The following is a 21911-nucleotide window of genomic DNA, read 5'->3' as shown; positions in this document are numbered from 1 at the left end:
TATATATATATATATATATATATATATATATATATATATATATATATATATATGGCATTACTGTTCCTGTAATACACTGTTCCTGTAATGTTCCTGAACGTTTATAATGAAGCCCAAGAGAAGAAATGTGACCTTGAGCACCACCAGGACAATATATGTGGTTCCCTATACTCTTACTTAATTCTAAGATAACTTGAGTATTGTTGGTTTATCCTTTTATCAAAGACAACTCAGAGTCTCTTAAAGAGAGATAAACTGGTCTAAAGAAGATGGGGACAGTTGAGATCATTTTGCATGTGAAAAAGGAAAGACAAGCCTTAGGTAGAAGTGATGCTTATGGCCCATGTATACTCCCATCATTTACACTTGAGAGGAATGGATATGTTTTTCTTTCTTACCACTCTGATTTCTTTGAATCTCTGCAAATAAAAATGAGCTAGAATCATTTATGGCCTACCAACATTAATCATTTATATCTTATAAATCAGTGACTCTCACATCTCAGTGTATATAGTCAGGGGTCGTGTTAAAATGCAAATTCTGATTCATATTAAATATGGAAAGGGGTGAGTGCTGTGAAGTGTGTAAACCTGGTGATTCACAGTCCTGTACCCCTGGGGATAAAAATATATGTATATGAAAAATAAAAAATTAAAAAAAAAATATGGAAAGGGACCTGAGGATTCTGCATTTCTCATAAGCTTCCAGATGATGGAAATGCTGCTGGACTGTTGGTCCCACTTTGAGTAGCAAGGTTATAAACCACAAAGACAAGAGAAGAGTCCATGAAAGTGTAAAATGAATGCAGAGTTAGTTTGTTCCCATAACATTCTGTTGGTATCCCTCATCCAGCGTTTATCACACTATCTGGTATTATTATCTATGGCACATTTGTCTCTTTTCCCTACTAAAATGAGCTCACTGAAAGTTATAATTTTTTCTGTTCAGGGTGCCCCCCCCCCGTGTGTGTGTGTGTGTGTGTGTGTGTGTGTGTGTGTGTGTGTTCGTTCCAAATTCCAAACCAAAATACATTGAGAAAAAAGAGAGAGGGATGTGTTAATGCTCAAGCAGGATGTCAGAAGTGAGCGAGGACTCCCTAGATAAATTTGTAACCATCTTGTCTCTATCCCTAAAAATCTAGCGCATGTTAGGATTTGATAAATATCTGTGAATGAATGATATTTTTGTGTAGCTCTTTGATCAGAGAAAATATTTATAGTCACTCTGTGATTATGAATTTGGTGTGTTGTAAAGGAAGACTATAAAACTAAGGATAAGCTTACTAGTACCTTACCTTGATAATGAAAATTTTGTTGACACTTGTTTTTCTAAAGAACTAAAAGCGCCTATAGAAACATGTATATAGGAGCTATTTTTAAAATCACTTTTCTCTCTATCTTGAAAAGAAAATAGGAAGTATGGTACAAAATTGGAAATGGTTCTGGTTAAAAAACTATCAGCATGTTTGAGGAAAAAAAAGTTGAGTTAGGATTTGCTGGCTATCTGAAAAGACTGTTCACAATCAACAGTGGTAAGAAATTCTGATTGCAGAATAAATTTATTCTTTGTGAAACCAAAAGTCAGATGTGGTTCAGGAGTTATCAGGACCAGATAACATCACCAGGGGAAATGTTAATTGGTTCATCTACTGTTCCTGCAGGGGGTAGGCTTTATGCAAAATGCATGCATTAGTAACATCATTTGCAAATATTGGCTTTTCTCTGATAATTAAAAAACATTTTATTACCCTGATTTACTTAGTAAGGAAAAGATTTTAAGATCATATTTTAATAGTACTGACATATAAAGAAACTCCTTGCTAAGTTGAAGTATCCTCTTAAAATATGAGTGACTCTCCCTTTGTCTTAACAAATTTAAATTGTTTTCTTGATGCTGAGTTGTTGTTAGCTGTGCCTTCATTTTTATATACTTTGAAACATCACTTTGCATCTTTTTCAGGATGTTCTTGAGGAGAGAATTTCTCTGGAAGTTCAACTGGAACAGCTTCGACCATTCTCTCACCTATAAGCCAATTGCCGTTAACTGTGAACATACCCATTTTTAAGCAGTTTGGGGTTCAAGCCAGTTTGGAGACCCAAACATTCAGCTCACTGCTTAATTCAACATTAAATTTTATGATTCTGTTTTGCCCTATATGTTCATCTGTATTTAAGTATGTTTTATTTTTTAATTTCAACAATAAAAGGGTCAGGATGACTTTTCCTGGAGGATATATTGTGTTTGTTGGCATAGTCCACACTTCTTGCTCCATAGTGTCAGGAATACATAACATCGGTCCAGGATACTTAAGTGGCCAGAACCTCACACTGATTTGATTTACAGAATGGCCTTCCCATTTGGATCTCAAGCAAAGACTGAAATATTTGCAAAAGAAGTCAAAAAAATAAATTGTCAATTTGTCTTTTAGGTTTAATATTTTACATGAAGCATCTGTATTTTGTAAAAATCTTAAAAATGAGTTTCCTACTGAATTTTATATTTTAAAGAACTGTATTGGATGAGGCATTCTTTAACCATTATCAGCATTCTTTAGGAGTCATGTGGTACTTTCAGGCTTCAACTTGGAGGTCAGATTTTATAATTTTCCCAGTGAAGATTGAGCAGTTTCACCAGTAACCTAAAATTGTTGTGTGTGAGATTTTAACTCAGCAGTCACGTAAACTTATGAAATAGCTATGAAGTCAGGTCTTAATTGTCCCATAGAAGCAAAGGGAAAGTGTTGAATCACAAACAACATAAGTACTGTCCACATGCAAACATCATCATTTTTTGCATGATTTATGCTCTTAAGTCTTAGTTAGAAACTTATGCTTATCAGTTGCTACATAGATTATTTTCAAATAATAATATTTTAAAACTTTTGAGGGCATTAATTATTCACAGAATAAATGGAAATTCCTTGAGATTTCTAGTTTACCTTCAGCTATTTTGTCATCCAATCTTTGGTCATAGAGACTGGTTTTTCCTATTAACAGAGCTTCTGAAGTGTGTCCTATTCAGGTTGAAAAAATGTCGTAGGATTTGTTTCATATTATATGATATATACATTTTGATCATATGTGTAAATTTGCATTCACTGCTGACTAACAGCAGATACTCCCTTTAATGGTTTATTCTATGGGATCATAGATGTTAGGCTGCATGGATATATCGTAACAGAATCAAGGTGTGATTTTACACAAAAAACAACACAATATTTTAACTTCTCTACATTTTTTAACAAGAATTTAAATTTTTAAGAATTAGAAGGAATTTATATGTTTATTGAAAAAAGAAAATGCTTAAAATAGCCCAGTTCACAATCCTAGACTGTACTAGTAGATTTTTACTATCTTAAAGGAGAATATGAAGCAAAAAGGAAACTGACAAGTGAAAGTTTCCAAGATCAATATCAACTCTAAGTAAAAAATATTACTATTACTGCATACATTAGCAGAAGTTTCCAAGTGGCTAACAGGTTATGGCTTCAGTTTGTTAAATAATTAAATGAAGGTTTTAAAGATACAAAAGACTACCAAACACGTGCTTTGCTGTTTCTCTTCAAACAGAATTGTCTTAAATTCTTTATATTTGTTTCTTTTTAAAAAATCTTTTATATATTTACTTAAGAGAGAGAGATCATAAGCAACAGGGAGTGGTAGAGGGAGAAGCAGACCCCCTACTAAGCAGGGAGCTTGATGTAGAACTGGTCCCAGGAAGGATCACAACCTGAGCCTAAAGCAGATCCTTAACCAATGAGCCACCCAGGAGCCCTTTATTTTTGTATCTTAAAGGTATTTTGTGTTGTTGTTTTTTTTTCCCCAACAGCCTTCTAATTTAGCAATGTCTAATTTAACTTTTTAAAACCTCTTACTTAGAGGGTCTAAAAATTTTAATTTTGCAACCAAAAAAACACTTCAGAATCACAGGAAACTTTTGTAGGAATTTATTTTTAATGCTCTCTGGAAGAATATATTCATATGAAAGACATGTGACAGGTTTTTTGCCAAATTGCCATTTATATTTTTATACACATTTTAAAATCAATAATTATATCATGAAAATTTATAAAGATATGATTGGTAAGTCAACAAAATATTTCTCTAGACTGATCATTTAAGAAAAACTTTTTTATTCTGACTTTTTCATTAGCTCATAAAACAAAACTTTAAATATGCAATTATCTTTGTTCTGTCAAATTTTACTGCCTATGAAAAATAACCACCAAAAGAAGTGCTTCAAAATTTTGGACTCGTTGTTCTTCTGTACATTTCTTTGCATAGTTGAACATAGATGATAAAGTTTAAAAGTTAGGAGGGACTTTATGGATCATCCTAATTCATTCTCCCCATCCGTGAGAAATCATTCTGCTTCCTACTGGATCTTCTGGAACAGGGATCTCTCGGTCTTTGCCAGGGAGAATTAGCACCCATAATATTTTTCTTACTTCTCCATACTACTTTTGATTGCACTTTGAAGTACTGACAACCATAGGAATTTATCATCCTCAACCTCTGTAGCACAAATCCATTCACATTTTGGACCATGAAGAATAAATGCATTCTTGATATCTGTAAAAATATTTGAGGTCCACTAATTAATCTTGGCAGGTCACAATCAAAAGAAAAGAAAATGTTACAAAATTCAAGAATTGATCAAGTCATCTTTAAGAACCTTTTGTAAACTAGAAAGGGATTCCAAAAGATACAAGTCCAGTTTAGAATATAACTTCCTAAAAATCCTGAATAATTCAAATATAATCTAAAATAATCTTTGTGATTGTGTAATTCTAATAGCAGTTATTTTTAAAGACTGGTAGATGATGTCATGTTCTTTAACTCTTTGTCTCGGTCCCTCCAGAAGGAGGATAGTAAAGGTCCCTCCAGAAGGAGCCAGTAAAGGTCTACACTAAGAGTTGGTGCAGGTAGAGATGCTGAGAGCTAGGCCTGGACCACCTTGTTGGAATTAAGCCAACTATGTAGCTGAGTGCCAGCTGTCTAGCGGGTTACATAGTGATGTTTTGACACAGACACAGCTGACTAAAGGGAGATTGAAAGCAGATGTCCTACACTCTTTAACCATTCGGGGTGATTATAGATAACTAACTCATGTCAGCTGAGTTTGTCTTCTAGGTGGAAATATTTATTTTCCCTTTTGGTGTTCATTTCTTCTCAGGCTCAGATTTAAAATGAGGCTAAAACTAAAGGGAAGGAATCCTTTTTTAAAGGGTGAGTTCCTTCTATAAGACCTTTATTCTAGCTTTAACCTTAAGTCCTGCCTTGACATGCGGTGAAGAGTATTGGAATGAGAGCTGTTCCATTCAGCTGTTCCTAACAAAAACTGAGAAAAGAGAAGGATCCTTTTAAGCTTGGCAAGTGAAGTGTAGGTAATAACTAAAAATAGGCATAGTATTTTTAAGTAGGATTTCTTTTCATAACAGATGATAGTTCTGTTGAGGTTATTAATGAATGAAATGTTTGTTACTAAACATCCTTTGCAAATCTGTCAGTTACAGAAGAACTATCAACTTAAATATGAACTTATGGAAGCAAAGGTACACTTCACTGTAATAATCTGTAGTAATCGCTGTAATAATCACTTCATCTTAGTGGAATGGAAACAGCATATAAAAATCTAAAATAGTAAAATCTATAGGCAGTATTGAGTCCTAGTAAAATGGAAAAGTGATAGGTTAAAGTATAAAATTGTAACATTTACAAGCTGTGGTGGGTAGTGGCTCTCTTGTCAGATTGCTTCAAAGAGCTCAGGATGATGTGGGTTCGTGCTTCCCTTTGTGATTTTTGAAAGTTGTTTTCCTAATATGTAGGGTACCTGTCTGACAATGCCAGCATTCCTTTTTTTTTTTTCTATTTCCGATAGATGCAAGTTTACATTAATGAAATCCTAAAATTATTTGGAGAACTATTTGCAAGCTTTCAAATGAACATTCCAGTACTTTTCCTACTTTATATTTTAATAGTTAATGAGCATTATGTAATACGGGTTTCTAAAGGTCTTTAACTCTTGGAAGAAAAAGAATACATACATTTAGAATCTGGAATGTCCTCTACAAGTAACCTATGAAGGGCCACTGATGCAATGAACTGGTAGGTTGATTTTGAAGTCCTCTCAAACGGAGTATGAACTGTGCCCCGACTAGAAACAAGCAGTGCATCATTGAAGAGGAAAAGACTGAGGTCACGGGTGTGTTCATAGGACCTGTGTTAAAGTGGAGAAGGGTTACATAGTAGGCATACACACATGCTTTGTTATACAGTTCACCGTCTTGGCATTGATAAGCCAATAGTTGGTGGTTTTGCCTGGTGCAGACAGGTTGAAATGGCTCATTGGAGTTCTCAGTAGTTTTTCTCCTGGTGTAAATAGTCTCTTCTGTCTCTCAGGCCACTTGGGGGGGGGGGGGGGGGGGAGGCGGCCTCCAGGCTCCAGTGGAATGCTTTGAACTTACCCACTGGATAAGCATTCAGTGTGGGAATGTGGAGGAAAGACACAATGAACTTTTCCTCCTTTTCAACGTGAATCATGCTAGAGCTGTGTTAAACTTCTGTCAAGTTTGGTATTTTGTGTCTGATGTATTTGGGCAATCTGGGGAAGGTTTCTGTTTGGTTTGGTTTCGTCTTCAGTCTTCAGTTCATCTTAACAGGTTGGGGTAGAGAAAAGCACAAGAACCAATATGACATAAGGTGTCTTAAGCACACAGCTGGGAATAGAAAAGCATTTAACTACTAGGTAGGAAATTAAAATTTTCCTAATTATGGTTGGAGGGAAATCAATAGATAACATACTTCATCAGTATGAAAGGTGAGAATTAAGTTAACTCTTCATTTTCACGGAGGTTGCTATGATGGTCAGCTGTAGGCATGTTTACGAACAGGCAAAATGTGCCCTCAGCCTCCGTCTGTTACCCTCATTACACTGTTGTGTTATTGGAGCCAGGTCTTGTGCTTGGCAGGCACCAGTGTACTCTCCTTTAGGTTTGCTGGTGTGAGTACTCACCAGGGAGTCAAGTAATGTGTTGGGGAGGAGCGGAGTGGGGGAGCACCCACTTCCCAGTGTCTCTAGCCTCCCTCCCCCCATGTTGGGAGGATAACCAAAATCTTTTTTCTCTTAGAAGTTTCAAGCAACCCTCACTTGCTCGAAGGAAGGGAGTCCATATACTGGCTTGATGTTCAGAGGAAGTCTTATTTTTAATCTTCACTATTTTTTTTTAATTGCCATTTGAAGTCTACATAAACTTTCACATAAACACTAAAGTGGCATCAATTCATACCATTGGCATTTTTAAGTGTCCTTTTTTTGTTTCACTTTTTCTTTTTGCTTGGGTCCCTCCTCCCTTCACTCAGGTCACCCAAATTACCCAACTCCTACCTGTCTGTCTTTGTTTTCTTACTTGCTCAGGTAATCGCACACATATGTACATATATACACATCTGTTTACAGGTAGGTTGCCATTATTTTACAAAAATGGTAATATCCACACTTTTTTTCTGTTTTTCTCACTTAGCAATGGAAATCACTTCAAGTTAACTGGTATGGCTTGCTTTATTTATTTATTTATTTATTTTAAGATTTATTTATTTGAAAGAGAGAACCTAAGTGGAGAGAGGGGTAGAGAGAGTCTCCAGCAGGCCCTACACTGAGTGGGGAGTTCAATGCAGCGCTTGATCCCAGGACTCGGAGATCATGACCTGAGCTGAAATCAAACTCAGATGCTTAACCGACTAAGCCACGCAGGTACCCCTTTATTTTATTGTTTTTAATGGCCAAATAATACTTTATGGTGTGTATAGACATCATTGATTCCACTCTTCCCTGTTGATGTCCATTGGTGTGTACAGGCTTGGGTCTCTTTCCTCCTTTCTTTTCTCCTTTCACTTGTTCTTTATGGCCACTATGTGCAATGTTCGAATAAACTGATCTTTATTTACAATCAAGTCCCTTACATGTGTTGTTATTTCTTTCAGATGGGCTCGCGAGGATGGGGTGGGCTGTGGTGGGCAGGTAGGATTGGTTGGTCAAAGGCTTTATGTATATTTATCAAAAACCGGATTGCTGTCCTTAAAAGCTACTATAATTGCCACTTAGAATCCACTTGATATAATAATGGCTCTGACTTGTACATAAGACAAACTTTAATGTCCCTCTAAATTACCTAGAGATTTTTGTTAAAATGCAATTTGAAGGTAGTAGAACTAGAGTCGTGTGAGAGTTTCTGCATCTCTTAACAGCTGCCTGACGATGCTGATGTGCAGAGCACATTTTGAGGAGTGAGGCAGTTAAATCATGTATTAGTTACAACCATGTCATGCTAGGTGAAGGACTGGGATCCAGGACTGAAACATTTTTTTTTTTTAAATTGTAATTATTTATTTGACAGAGAGACACAGTGAGAGAGGGAACACTAGCAGAGGGGGTGGAGGGAGAAGGAGGCTTCCCGCCGAGCAGAGAGTGTGATGCTCCGATGCTCGATTCCAGGAAGGACCCTGGAATCATGACCTGGGCCGAAGGAAGATGCTTAATGACTGAGCCACCCGGGCATCCCCGGGACTTAAAAATTTTTGAAGAGTACTATATTTCAGGTTCAGCTATTCAGAGAGTATTAATGAGGTCTTGGCTCTGTTAGGTGTATGGATAAACAGAAATGCCCAAACGCTGGAGCCAGCTTTTCCTTTTTCATGCATTTCCTTCCCATTTCTGTGTGGCTGTGATTTAGGCTGGAAGGAGTGGGTGCTTCACACACACTGACATACACTTGCAAGAAGCAATATTCTAGATCAAGTTGGTAGGATATTCTGACAATAATGGTGCCTACAGAACTAGGGATGAGGGAGAGAGGAGGCTAGAAAGGGAAGAGGTCTTTCCCAATCTGTGTGTAATTGTCTGTACGTGGTGAATGGCCACTCTAGGTAAAAGACCCCCACCCGTATTCTTGCCTTCTTTTTGTTTAGCAATTTTACCATACTACTGATATGAACAATTATTTCTCCTATCATACCAGTTTAGAGAAATGTTCAAAGCTATTTAAAAAAATGCTCTATTAAACTGAATTATCAGAGAATATAATACATGTTTGCTTTAAAGAAGTGCCTTTGAAAGGTAATGAATCATTTTTTCATTCGGAAGTGGTAACCCCGAGGGCAGAAATAAATGAAAGAATTCCGGTTTTGTGACCCACGTGGATCGAGCGGGTGGTTGGGCCCAGGGCAGAGCAGGAGCAGGTACATTATTAACTCGGAGTTGAGGCCACTTGTCCTCAGAGGACATAAACAGGGAAAGAGGCTTGAAAACACACAGGTTTTCATTATTTCATTATTTCAATCAATTATTTCATGAGAATGCTATTTAAAATAAATCTGAGTTCCATCTAGAAAAAAGATTTTCAAAAGCCATTTACTAAGTTAAGCCCTTCTACAGGCTCCTGGGTGGCTCAATCAGTTAAGTGTCCGACTCTTGATTTTGGCTCAGGTCATGATTTCAGAAAGGGCCGTGGTATCCAGCCCCATGTCGGGCTCAGTGTGGAGTCTGTCTGTCCCTCTCATCTCTGCTCCTCCCACCACTCATGCTCTCTCCCTAAAATGAGTGGTACCATTCTTGTAAATAAATAAAGCCCTTCAAGATCTCCAACAATTTTCATCCAAAAATGAGACACACTAAAAAACATAGTAACTCCTCTACATATGTAAAAGTAAATAATTTCATCTCTCATATTGACATAATAGAGCAAAGGAAGTGGAAACTATGGATCCTAATAACGTTTCAGAAAGTCACTTGTCATATTCAAAAGAACCAACTGTAAGGGTAGAGTTTTTTCTCCATGAACTTGGATAGGATTTCTTTCCTTGTTCAGAAATAGGTCAAATGACTCAGCAAAATGTAACAGGTCTGTTATAGTTTAAATTCCTAACATCATTCTAGAAATGTTTTATTGTTGTTTATTGTATTAGAAGGCCAAAATGCTGAAGTATCCAATTTCTATAAATACAGGAAAACCTTGAAAGGAATTTTACAACCTTGGGCATGAGCAGACAACAGCGAGCCATAGGTTCTCTGAGCTGACCTGGGTCAAAACTGTAGCTTCTATACATCCACACTGACTTGAGGATTACAGGCTTTCTGAGTTTCCAGGCTAAGAGCCAATTCAGAGCCAGAGTCCAATATCTCTGGGAAGTCCCCAGTACATAGCTGCCCCAGTAACTGACTGTAGGCCCCCTTGGGTTAAGGCTAAAAAGAAAGTTTACAATATGCATTTTTGGCAGTGTAGTAGGGTTTCTCCTCAAGAGGACTTGGTCTGAGAAGTGGATGTCTCCCTTTGGTGATTCAAAGCCATGCCACTGCTCACCAGTCCTCGAGGGCTCCGCCTTTTGTCACCTCGGCATCAAGGGAGGGAAGGGGAACAACAACAAAAGTCCACGGAAAAACCAGCAGGCTGAAAGCCACGTAAGTGAAAATTGGTGTTTTCTGGAAAAACGATATAATGAAAGTTCCAAATTGCATAATATATTCTAAAAGCTTAAGCTATCCCCAAATTCTGTGGGCTATATTGACAGAGGGACAAATAACTTCAACTTTCTTAGCTCTAAAATGACACTGTGACTTCATCTCTACCCAGAGGAATTTTTTTCTTTTTATGGTGCAAGTATTGACTGATTTTGTTCTGTGTCGTGGCTCTTGTTTATCAGTAATTTGTTTAGCACTCACGGCTTAGTGGGTAGGTTTATTATGAGGAAGGTTCAGTTCATCTTTCTAACCCGCTGCTCTCGTCAGTAGACAGAGCACTGAGACTTGGTTCTGAATTTTGGACCAGCACTTACTCTGTAGCCTCAGAGAACTTACTTAAATCCAGATTCCCACCCATAACATGATTCCAGACCTACTTGCCGCAGGAAGTGATTGTAATGAGTGTGTCAAATGAGAGAATGTAACAAATACGGTGGGGTCACGTGGCTGGCTCAGTTGGAAGAGCATGTGACTCTTGATCTCGGGGGCTGTGAGTTTGAGCCACACATTAGGTGTAGAGATTACTACAATAAATAAGTAAAAAGCATTAATAGAAAATATGGTAAATTATAAAGCCTTCTACTCATGTAAGTCAGTATTTCATGTATAAATATAAACAGTTTCCTCTGAGTAGAAATCTCTAATGGAAGTCACGGGAATGGGATTTCCTGAGTTTTAGGTGACTTTCCAAAATGATAGAAAACAAAGTTACAGACTAAGTATTCTGTAATATCTTTTGGAATATGAACCTATCTTGCACTTACTGAATTTTAAAAGTTAATGTAAGCTTTGCGCAGTGGTAATATCGTAGCCAATGAGGTTTATCCGAGGCGTGATTATTGCTAATTGAAAAGTTAATGTAAAGTTACATTTAAATTTATTGCTTGACAAATCACTGAGATGGTGTCTATTTTAACATACATATACCTCATAATTAGATTGTAAAATAATTTAGTATTCTCCCATGATCCTCAGATTCTTAAATGTATTCTCTTTGCCCAAATGCTAAATTCTAATAACTGAGCCCTTTGGTTTCTGGTTGGACACATAAAGAGCTTGCAAGTCCTAACTTCCATCCTCACAACAAAAAAGAAGCTGAAAAACTCAGCATCAACAGCTCTTCTTTGCACCATCAGAGAATCAAAGCCACAAGGTAAACTAGCACCCCAAAAGCTGGAGAGACACACTGATACAGAGAAACACAGCTTACTGGAGGCAGAACCTCCCCGCTGGAGCAGTGAACTAGTTTTAAGAGATTAAGAACTCCTGGAAGCCTAGCCTGAGGGGAACATTCTCTCCCCACTAGCCTGAATTTAAAACTGGCATATGTTTTACTTCCAGGAGCCCCACCAGGCTCTCGCTGTGAAGATCAAAGAAAAATGTTTTCATCCATCCTGATAGGGAGAGGAAAGGTAGCCTTTTTGAAATGTGCCTGCAGAGTTCTCTTCTCCTTACCAAAAGACTTCCCTCAGGGGAAACTATTTTACCAGAATCTAACCAATATGGGGGAAGGGAAACACCTACTTCCAGCCCCTTCTAGCCTTCCTGTCTCTTAGAGACAGTACACAAAATGGAAGGAAACAAAACAAGAAACAGAAAGGAATGAAAAACATTTGTGAAAGTCCTAGCCTGGGGCACAAGCTCACTAAAAAACTAAGACCTAACCATGAAACTATAGAACTCTTCCCTTCTCCTCCTTTCCCATTTGATACCGCATCAACAGAATTCCTTATAATAACAAGGGATTATAGCTAAAAAGAACTAGAAGCCTCGGACCCCTATTTAAGGGGTCTCTAGGGAAACTCAATGGCAGCGAGGGAGACAAAAACAAGAACACCAAAATAAATTGTAGCCTGTGACACCACAGTTACAACAATAGTAAACACAGGCTAACATCTAGTCATATAAACCTAAAACCTCACACTGAAGACCTATTTGCCTCAGTTCCTTTCACTTAATACATTACGTCAAGCTTTCAACAAAAAATTACAAGTCATGCTAAGAGAAAGAAGAACAGTTTGATAAGGCAATTATCAGAACTAGACTTATATGGCAGGGATGTTGTTGGAATTATTAGACCAGGAATTTGAAATATTTATAATAAATAAGTCAAGGACGCTAATGAAAAAGTGGACAACATGCAACAAAAGAACAGATGAGTAAAATAACTCTAAGAAATAATTAAAAAGAAATTGTAGAAATTAAAAACACTGAAATGGAAATGAATAATGCCTTTGATGGGCTTGTTAGCCGCCTGGACATAGCCGAGGAAAGAATCGATGAGCCTGAAGATACATCAATAGAAACTTACCAAGTGAAAAGCAAAGAGAAAAAAAAAAAGATTGAAAAAGAAAGGAACAGATTAACCAAGAAATCTGGGACAACTACAAAAAGTGTACATAGGTCTAATGGGAATATCACTTGGAGAACAAAGATAAAGGAACAGAAGAAAAACTCGAAGTGATAATGGCTGAGAATTTTCTAAAATTATTGACAGTTACCAAATCACAGATCCAGAAAGTTTACAGAATGCCAAGCAGGGTGAATACCAAAAAAATACCAAGTAGGCATATTACATTCAAACTCCAGAAAATCAAAGACAAAGATAAAATCTTGAAAGAACCCAAAGAACAAAAACAAAACTAAACCAAAACAAAACAAACAAAAGAAAAAGCCCACTTTACCAAAGAAGGACAAGAATTGCATTGGATGTCTCCTCAGAAACTGGCAAGCAAGAAGAGAGTAAAGCAGAATAAGTGTTGAAAGAAAATAACCCAGCAACCCAGATTGCGTAGCCAGCAAAACTATTCTTCAAAAGGGAAAGAGAAATAAAGATTCTCAAACAAAAATCAAAATTCATTGCCAGTAGATCTGCCTAGCAAGAAATGTTAAAAGAAGTTCTTTAGAGAAAAGGTAAATTATGTAGTTCAGAAACTCGGGCTTACATGAAAGGAGAGTGTTACCTTCATGAATACATGAAGGGGATAATCCTGGGATAAATCCTGGGATAATCCTAGCATGTCTCCTACTACACCAGCGTGTTTAGAACTGTTGGTTTGATAGCTAGTTTCCTTCCATCAATGCAGCTCATTTCTATCGCTACTGAACAAAAACAACAAAACAAATAAAAATACTGATCATGAGAAAAGTGACACAATTGCATGACCTTTCATTTAGAACTACTCTAGGCAAGAATAGAGGTGAAAGCATTGGGATTCTTCCAACCACTCCCTTGCTGGGCCCCAAGAGGCTAAGATGGCGCCGGGTGGCCTTCTCTTCCGGATCAGGAACCCACATGGCCGACCACAAAGGCGCCAAAGTGGCGGTTTCGGTTTCCCATCAGTTTCGTTTCCCGCGAGCCTCCACCCCCTGCAGGGCGTGTCTCTCCCAACTCCCGCCGACAGGGCACATCCCCATTGGCCCCCACTTTGCTGACCTCACTTCCCTTCCCTCACCCCATATAAGCCGCTGCCCTGCTCAATAAAGCGAGATCCTGCTTCGACAGACCTCCCGAGCCTGGTGTCGTTCCTCTGCGCGGTCCGGGTTCGCGACACTCGCCATCCTGCTCAGCCCCTAGTGGGGGTCTCCGGCCGGCCCGGCGACGCGCCCCACACTCCCTGACCTACACCTATGGGAAATATTCACTGAAACAATAGGCAAATCAATTTTTATTTCTTTTATTAGAGTTGGATAAATTAAAGGAGTTGATTTCTCTCCGTTTGGTTAGTTGTTGAATTGTCATCTTTGCCATTAATACTGAGAACATAGTTTTGCAAACAATTTTCTAATATAGGTATCAGCAAATTATGGCCCCACCATTTGTTTTGTGAATCAAGTTTTATTGTAACACAGCCACACTTGTTCATTTATGTGCTGTATTATTTATGTTATATCATTATTTTGCTGTTTTTATGTTATAATCGTGAAGTAGTAAAATAATCTGGGCAACAAGACCTAGGATATTTATGATCTGACCCTTTACAGAAAAGGGTTGTTCATCGTTGTTCTAAAAGAAGAAGGGGGATGCTAGCTTATGGAAATTGTCACCTGTCTTTTGTTCTTACACTGCTGTAAGCACTGTGCAAACCAGAAATGGTGAGACCTCAATATAATGATGGTCTCTTGGTTAGACCTTTGTAATACTAACCTCAATAACTATCAGGATAATTAACTGATCTTCTCTTTCTTATAGGTGAGCAAATCACTAGTGTGTGACACTCACAACACTTGGCTCTCCTTTCAGTAGGAAAGTGACCAACCTCAGAATTCCTGCGTCTATGCAGTTTGTGGTTCTGGCAGAGATTATATGTTTTCTCCCATTCCATCTAGTAGCTGCCTGGAATGTGAATAGAGTAATAAAGCTGCAGGGGAATGTATGTTTAAGTTTTCAGTCCAGTGCAAAGATCTGTTGCAAACTTAGGTCAGCCATTGTACTGGATCCCAGGTACAAGATAAGCAAGACAATGTCACAGCCATAGGACAGTTCAATGCTTACCTTAAAGAGAAACTTACTGCCTCATCACAGCAGTGAAGTTGGGCTACATCTTGGACCCTAATCAGATATCTGCTTTCTTCTAATAGAGTCTATGAAATAAAAAACAAAATCAGAAACATTCATAAATTTGGAGAAAATAAAAAAGTATCCCACTGAAGAACTGTTTCATATCCCAGAAGCTGTGTTGAGTAGAACTCAGTTTAATTATGAAAAAGTGAATGTTTTTGTTATTGGCAAAACAGATTTTTTTTAGAAAGACCACAGACTTCACAATTAAAACTATATTTGAGGGTGTTGTCTAATTTTTAAAACTACTGAAATTACTGTTTTATATATAAATGCTTTAAAAGTCTTTCTAGTATTAAAAAAGAAAAAGAGGGGGTGGAAGCAGGTAAGATGGGGTCTTTGAAGAAAAGGAAGTGAATGGATTGTTACAAATTCAAAAGTTAGACCCTTATACTGATGTAGCCATGAGATGATCACTTGATGTAAACAGTGATCTAGAGATAAACTCCAACTCTGTGAGTTCCAAGATTTTGGACTTTTTGTAATCCAAACTCCACTCTCCCTACCAAAATGTGCAGATCTGAATTCTAATAAAACAGCTCCAACTTGTTTCCCCAATTTGACCAAATAAAAATGTTTAAAATTGGTACTTTAGTTCAACATAATTCATATATTGAGCTCCTACTATAGGCCAAACATTAGATGACAAGTAAATTGTAGCTCATGTCTGATGACGTTAACACGTTTGTAAAAAAAAGTGTGACAGAGATGTTCAGGGTGCCTCAGGATACCCAAGATGGGGCTTGGGGAGAGGGGCTCACAGCTGGAGATGTTGGGGAAACTTTACAAGGAAGATGATGATTGAACTGGATTTTTAAAGGATGGATAGTTTATCCAGTGGAGTGAGAAAGGCAATTTCAAGAAGGAAAAAGCACGGACAAAGCACAAATGTGTGGAGAAAGGCTAACATTATTGGAGGACTAAGTTGATTTGCGTCATCTGATCGTGAAGTGGAAGGCAAGGCAGTAAGAGAGAAGGTAGACTGGGACCAGATGATATTCTATAGGGAACAACTAAAACCTAAAAATTTTTTCAGATATCCTCAGGGCACAGAATCCTACACCAGGCACGATGTATAGGAAGATAATAAAACAATAGAATACATGGTCCCTTTCCCAAAAGGAGGTCATGTTCACAGAAGTACCAGTTAAGGAGCTAAGACTGCAGCCAAGTTATGGGATAGGATCAAGTCCACCTGTGTGTCTTCTCATATGCCTCTTTACAGCTAGCAAGGATGGGAACTGGGAAAGCTTGCCAGCACACAGCACGCAGCAGGCATGCAACAGATGGTAGCTGAATTGAAATCGACAAGCCTCCTTTTGCCAGTAACTTGAGGATATATTCATGAGCATGAGATGCAGTGAGTATGTCCGAATACGTACCGGGCATCCCCAGACGATTCTCTGTATTTCTGACAGCTGATCTTTCATACCGATGTTGTGCTTCATCTAGTAAACAAAGGGATTTTAGGCAAACTGAAATTATGAGATTTTTATATGTAAAAATAGATTTAAATATTTTATGGCTCTTGTACACGGCTCGGGATTTTCATACACTTTAATAAGAATCTCAATTTTGTGCCCCCAGTGTTTGAAGACAAAGAGGCAAGTGACAAGACTGTGTTCACAATCTTCAGGGCAAAAGAGGTTATCGGTCTACATTCAGCCCAGATGCCTGTGTAATATGCACATCACAACAATATTTTCAGAATGATAGTACTATCTTCCAAGATGCTGAATTCTTTCAGAGAATAATTATGATTGCGATCTTTACTGAGGCGGGAAAGTTCATTCATAAGAAGTACCCTCAAAAACAAAGGATTTTACTTTTTTTTTCTTTTCGTTGTCTAGAAAAATCAATCCAAATATTCAATTCTTTACACTTTCATATTAATAAAAGTTTTATTGCACTTATCCAGGTATCTAAAAACATTCTGTCTCATGTTGTTTGGCTTTGAATAGACCTTCTTAGTGCTCAAAATCACTGAACCCAATCATTTCACATTAAGAGGAAGAAAAACTTTGAAGTATGCCACGAAGGGATAAGATATTTCAGGATCTTTGAGTCAGTACGGAAAAGTATTGTAACATTTGTAAAGGACACGAACGCTCATCAGCCCCCAACCTCATCTATGTAACTTTTATATGTTTTGAGTTGGTCAATGGCAGCGGTCAGGCTCCCACGGTCAGCGTGTCCTGCGGGAGTGTGAAGCCTCAGAGCATAGAGAAGATTCATATACTCTTCAAATCTTCGCGATGGGTACAAAAGCAGCTCCGGGAGGCTGTATGAGGCAGAGCAAAGGGAACCCTGGTTGCTCTCTGAAGGACAAAGTGTGCCATGTCCTTGGGCGCCCCCGCGGTGCACTCCCTCAGAACTTACCTCAGCATTTTGGTAACAACGGTCTTATCACGTCTCTTCAGGAAAGCTCGGAATGCTGGTGTCATTTCTCTGGACTAAAGGTGAGCATTATGTCAAAATTTTGCTCTGTAGTACAGTTGGCAAGCCTTCTGTTCCGCCAGACAAGCATGATCTATGAAGCACTCAAAGCAAAAGGGCAACAACTACCTCGAACCCCAGTACGGCTAGTCCTATCGAGACTTACTAATATACTAAGCACAGTGTATTAATTATATCGTAAATTAACCCTATTCCGTAAACTTAATCATTATAGACAAAATGGACTTTGCCACCAGCTAGGCCTGGATTAACATTACAATTCTAATTGAATTCTATCTAATTCTACGAGGCCCTGTCAAGTTATTTAACTTCTCCAAGCCTGAGCTTTTGCATGGATTACGCTACCTAACTCTTGTGGGTGAGGGGAACAATCCTATCTGTAAGGATCCTGCCCGTCAGGCAGTAAATGCTATCTCCACAGTAAGAAACTATTAATAGTATTCACTGTAATGCTGCAGTTAACTATGTTTTCCATAGTAACATCATCAGGGGGCTCCACTCTGCTAAATATCTGTTTTAAAGTATCCTTTCATCACTGTTAGAGCACTCAGGAAGTGACCGTACAGAAGTGCCTCAGAGATGCCAGGAATGCATCAAATAGTCACAGGATGTAATATTAACAGCTCACGTTTACTGACTATTTATCTGCACACCCCATGCTGGTGAAATAGATATCACTATTATCCCTAACTAACAATTTTAGTATCAATTTATAATATTATGTGACACTTTGCTTCCATTCTTGTTCTAAAGGCTGGTTCTCTGCAATGGCCTTATTCACTCAACTTTCACATAATCATTGTCCAGCAGTATTTAAACTCCCTTTGTGGGGTCAGAATGAAACTACAAAGGGAGACATCTGAGGTCAGGACTTGTCCAGAGGCATCCAGGCCTGCCCCTGAGGGCCTCAGTCCGGACAGGTGGACACGGTCCAAGTAAATATAGTGGATGCTAGCGGAAGTGCAAGGGACACTCTTCTGCTCCACTTTTGACGCACATTGAAGAGGAAGAAAGAGAGCTCACTGCCTTCGGAAGAGAGCCCAGCAAAAGCGGTGAGTGGCACAGAGGGGAGCCGAAGATTCCTGCCCAGACTACATACGGCTTAAGTCATGAAGGGAAAAATTGTTTATCACGAACTCTCCAAGCAATGGAAGACAAAGAAATCCTTATTTCATAGTGAGATTTCACAAACGGAGTGTCCTTATTCCAAGAAGCGTATGGATTATTAATTCTTTTTCTCCATAAGAGCCTTGAACTCATCCAAGCTGCAGAGCACTGTGTTGGCAGAGTAGAATCAAGGCTCTCGCTCCTGCTTCGACCCATTGTGAAACATTTCTCTGTAACTGAACCACAGAGTATTGGGGCAGGTAGATGAAAACCTGACAGTTTGTATGATTAGCTCAGCCCAACAACAAGTTCCTGGGTCCCACCGTATCAAGCACTGTGTTAACCCTTAGTGATACAAAATTAAGTCGGTCAGGGGCCCCCGTCCTCAAAGAGCTCACGGTCACCTGGAAACTAAGAGTGGGGAAGAAGTCTTTCCTGTTAATCCTAGTCCTTTGGATTGCACACAAAAGTTCCTTCCAAGCTCAGAAAGTCTCATTCAGGCCTGAGTGATAACTCAATCATTACCTTCTCTATAGTTCTCAGAACAACCGGGTAATTGTTGAAGAAATTGGTATATGTGTTCAGCTGGCTTCCAAACTTGAGGAATAGTTCTCCCACGCAGTGGGCTGGGCTCCACTCCTGTAGTCTGTCTCTCAGATGGTCTAGAAACTGCCTGCCGTATGAGAAAAGCACGCCTGTGAAATACGGGCCTGGAATAACCTAGAAACTTAAAAAATGAAAATAAATTAGTTGTCGATTGTGCAACCTAGCCAGGCTTTTGTCCGATCTGTCTGCCTGACACATAGCAGGGCAGGAGGTTGACTCTGGGGGATTCTTGCCTTTTCCTCTTAATTCCCTGAGTCGGAGCCCCAGGCTGGCCTCCACAGGGCTGACCCTTGACTGTCCCACTCCCACGTGGCCAGCCAGGCAGACGGGGAAGGTTTCTTACAGTCCTCAGAGGAGAGGGCTCAACTCACTTCAAATCCTATAACTCCTGAGCGGCCCACTGCTGTGGACCTGGTGTCACCCGTCATTCAGCCGTCACAGGCCTTGAAACAGGGACGAGGCCTAGTCCGACCTCTTCCTTCTGCAGGGCCTGGGGCCCAGGGAGGGTGAGGAGCATCCGAGTTACCCAGAGAGATACTGGCGGAGTGGCCCGGTGTATCTGTGCCCGCACCCATGATCACTTTTCTGTGTGATCCTTCTTGAAACAATATGTTGTCATTCAGCTGACCCCCGGCCCTGGTTCTCTCAGCCCAGGATCCCATGAAACCCCTCGTTTTCTTTCCCTTTGCTCAACTGGACGCTGCTGACTAAGAACGGTGCCAGACCATTCTCCTTCCTCCTGCTTTGGGGTGAACAATGCATGGAATAGAGAACCCCCAGACCCGGAGCCCCCCTCCGGGAACTGTGGTGTGGAAATGAGGCGGGGGTCGTCCCGGGGCCTCCTCACTATCGCTCGCAGCCCTGTGGCAAGAGCCCTCTCTTCTGAGACGATTAGGGGCTCCACGAAGCGGCCCCTTGGTACAGCTTTTGAAACAACTAAGTGTGGGTTCTTCCAATGGCATCATGGGTATTTGAAAAAGTGCCTCTTCAGCGTTTACCTATTGAGACTTAAAATCTGCAAAATATCTGAGAAAATGATGTGGATGTTTGCAGCACTGAGAATCGCTCTGTTTGATGACAAGGCTGCTTTCAGGGGCAATACGTAGACATCTCTCACAATTTCCAGCATCTGCACGTATTTTCTCTCGCTCTGTAAGAGTTCCCCTGCAACTCTCGATCGCTTCTCAGCTGAGTCCATCCGGAGCTTTCTCTCCTGTAGAAAGGCATGAGGAACTCAAAGGTTACTGGGTTACAGCCTCAAAGACCCTGAAAAGTCCAAGGTGGTAGAGAAACGATAGGCTGAACAGTCAGGCAGTGACTCACTCTATGAAATACTATAAACACACTGTTCTTGGTTAAGTTTTATCTAAGGAGTTAAAAAAAAATTGTATCCCATCTGGCAGCTGACTTGGAACCCATGTTACATTTTTATGCATACAATTTTTTTTTTTTAAATATTGGCGTTCTCCAATATTGATAATCATTTTGAATAAAGGTTTCCATTTGGAACCTTTCGTTGTTGTCTTAAAACAAACGTCAGGTGTTTATGACCAATAGTGAGATGAGATGCTGTCATACTCACGGCACAACCTGAGCCCCCTCGGCCTTGGTGATTCCTGGGGATGGATCTGAGGGTGTGCGAGTGCCCATGCCGCGAGGTCCACACCTGTGCCTTGAGCACCAGGTGGATTTGCTCAGTGTTGGGGGGACGGTGGGGAAGGAGCCTGGGATTGAGGCCTGAGGGATTCACGTGTCTCTGCCCCTGGCTGTCGGCCCTTAGGGAAGTTAAGTGTTCTAACTTGAGCTCCTCATCTACAAAATGGGGTTGTTAACATCCACCTTAAAGGATTCCGAGAAGGAAAATACCATGATGAATTCTTTCATGAGGGGAGGGGTGAAAAGTGTGTGCGGTGCCGGAGGACAGGACAGGCCCCAGGCTCTGTCTGCCTGCAGCCTCCTCCCTGCTCTACCCTTTGCAGACAGAAAGACGGCCCTGAAATTTATATGGGTCATACCCAGCCTTTGAAGTCAGACCACCTGTCGGTAGGGTAGTTAGAAACTGTGACCCATTGCTTTAAATCCTGTCTTCGTGTCCTATTAGAAGATCCAGGTAGCACCAAGATGGCTCTTGCTCCCAAGACACACACTTGGTCCTCTTGGTTCGACTTCTTTTCAGACCAGGACTTACTCAAAAGAAAAATCTACCCTTGGATTCCCCCCTCAATTATATTTAGGATTGATTTTGGTTTTTTTTTGTTGTTGTTGTTGTTTTTGTTTAATTTCCCTAAGGGAAACTTTCAAGAAAAAAAAAGAATTAACCATAATAAAGACTGAAGCCTTTTTTTTTTTTTTTTTTTTTTTTGGTCAGGAGCAAAACAAATGGAAAATTCTCACTGTGTAAGGGTGGGCTTACCAGTTTAATCAGCATCTCCAAATTTGGATCATTGTTGCTGAGACTTGATTTTGTGTCCTGTGGTTTGTCTTCTAGAACATTTCTTTCCTGAAGATTCAATGCAAAGCTGATTATTTGGGGACAGGCCTTGAGCTGTCTGAACGGCCAGCGGGTGCTGTGCCCTTAGGAGGCTCCAGTAGCTGTCTGCACTGAACCACGCTGTACCCCGAATACAATGAATGAAGCATTTGACACATGCGATGACTCTCTTAT

At 39.6% G+C, this 21911-nt stretch overlaps 2 protein-coding genes and 1 non-coding gene across 9 annotated transcripts in view; 2 read left to right on the top strand and 1 right to left on the bottom strand.

Moving 5' to 3' along the window:
* The window catches only part of REPS1 (RALBP1 associated Eps domain containing 1), an 82432-nt gene extending 80204 nt beyond the window's left edge, over positions 1–2228 (top strand). For all 6 annotated transcript variants that reach the window (XM_059400832.1, XM_059400834.1, XM_059400831.1 and 3 more), the window contains one exon: positions 1960–2228. In XM_059400832.1, coding sequence (XP_059256815.1) covers positions 1960–2028 — 69 coding nt within the window. In that variant the 3' untranslated portion in view covers positions 2029–2228. The remainder of the gene's footprint in view (positions 1–1959) is intronic.
* Positions 2229–2316: 88 nt separating this feature from the next.
* Positions 2317–21911, bottom strand: part of ECT2L (epithelial cell transforming 2 like) — a 75654-nt gene continuing 56059 nt past the window's right edge. For both annotated transcript variants that reach the window (XM_059400827.1, XM_059400828.1), the window contains 9 exons: positions 21660–21746; positions 20245–20459; positions 19166–19313; positions 17456–17529; positions 17201–17357; positions 16459–16524; positions 15011–15099; positions 6047–6219; positions 2317–4571 (listed from right to left, as the gene is read on the bottom strand). In XM_059400827.1, coding sequence (XP_059256810.1) covers positions 4444–4571; positions 6047–6219; positions 15011–15099; positions 16459–16524; positions 17201–17357; positions 17456–17529; positions 19166–19313; positions 20245–20459; positions 21660–21746 — 1137 coding nt within the window. In that variant the 3' untranslated portion in view covers positions 2317–4443. The remainder of the gene's footprint in view (positions 4572–6046; positions 6220–15010; positions 15100–16458; positions 16525–17200; positions 17358–17455; positions 17530–19165; positions 19314–20244; positions 20460–21659; positions 21747–21911) is intronic.
* LOC132018923 (U4 spliceosomal RNA) lies at positions 11301–11443 on the top strand. Its single transcript, XR_009404688.1, has one exon. It is a non-coding gene; the product is annotated as a U4 spliceosomal RNA (small nuclear RNA).

Source organism: Mustela nigripes, chromosome 5 (genome assembly GCF_022355385.1).
Source record: "Mustela nigripes isolate SB6536 chromosome 5, MUSNIG.SB6536, whole genome shotgun sequence".
Taxonomy (NCBI): Eukaryota; Metazoa; Chordata; class Mammalia; order Carnivora; family Mustelidae; genus Mustela; species Mustela nigripes.
The sequence above is the reverse complement of the archived record's forward strand: the minus strand, read 5'-3'. Positions and strand labels throughout refer to the sequence as shown.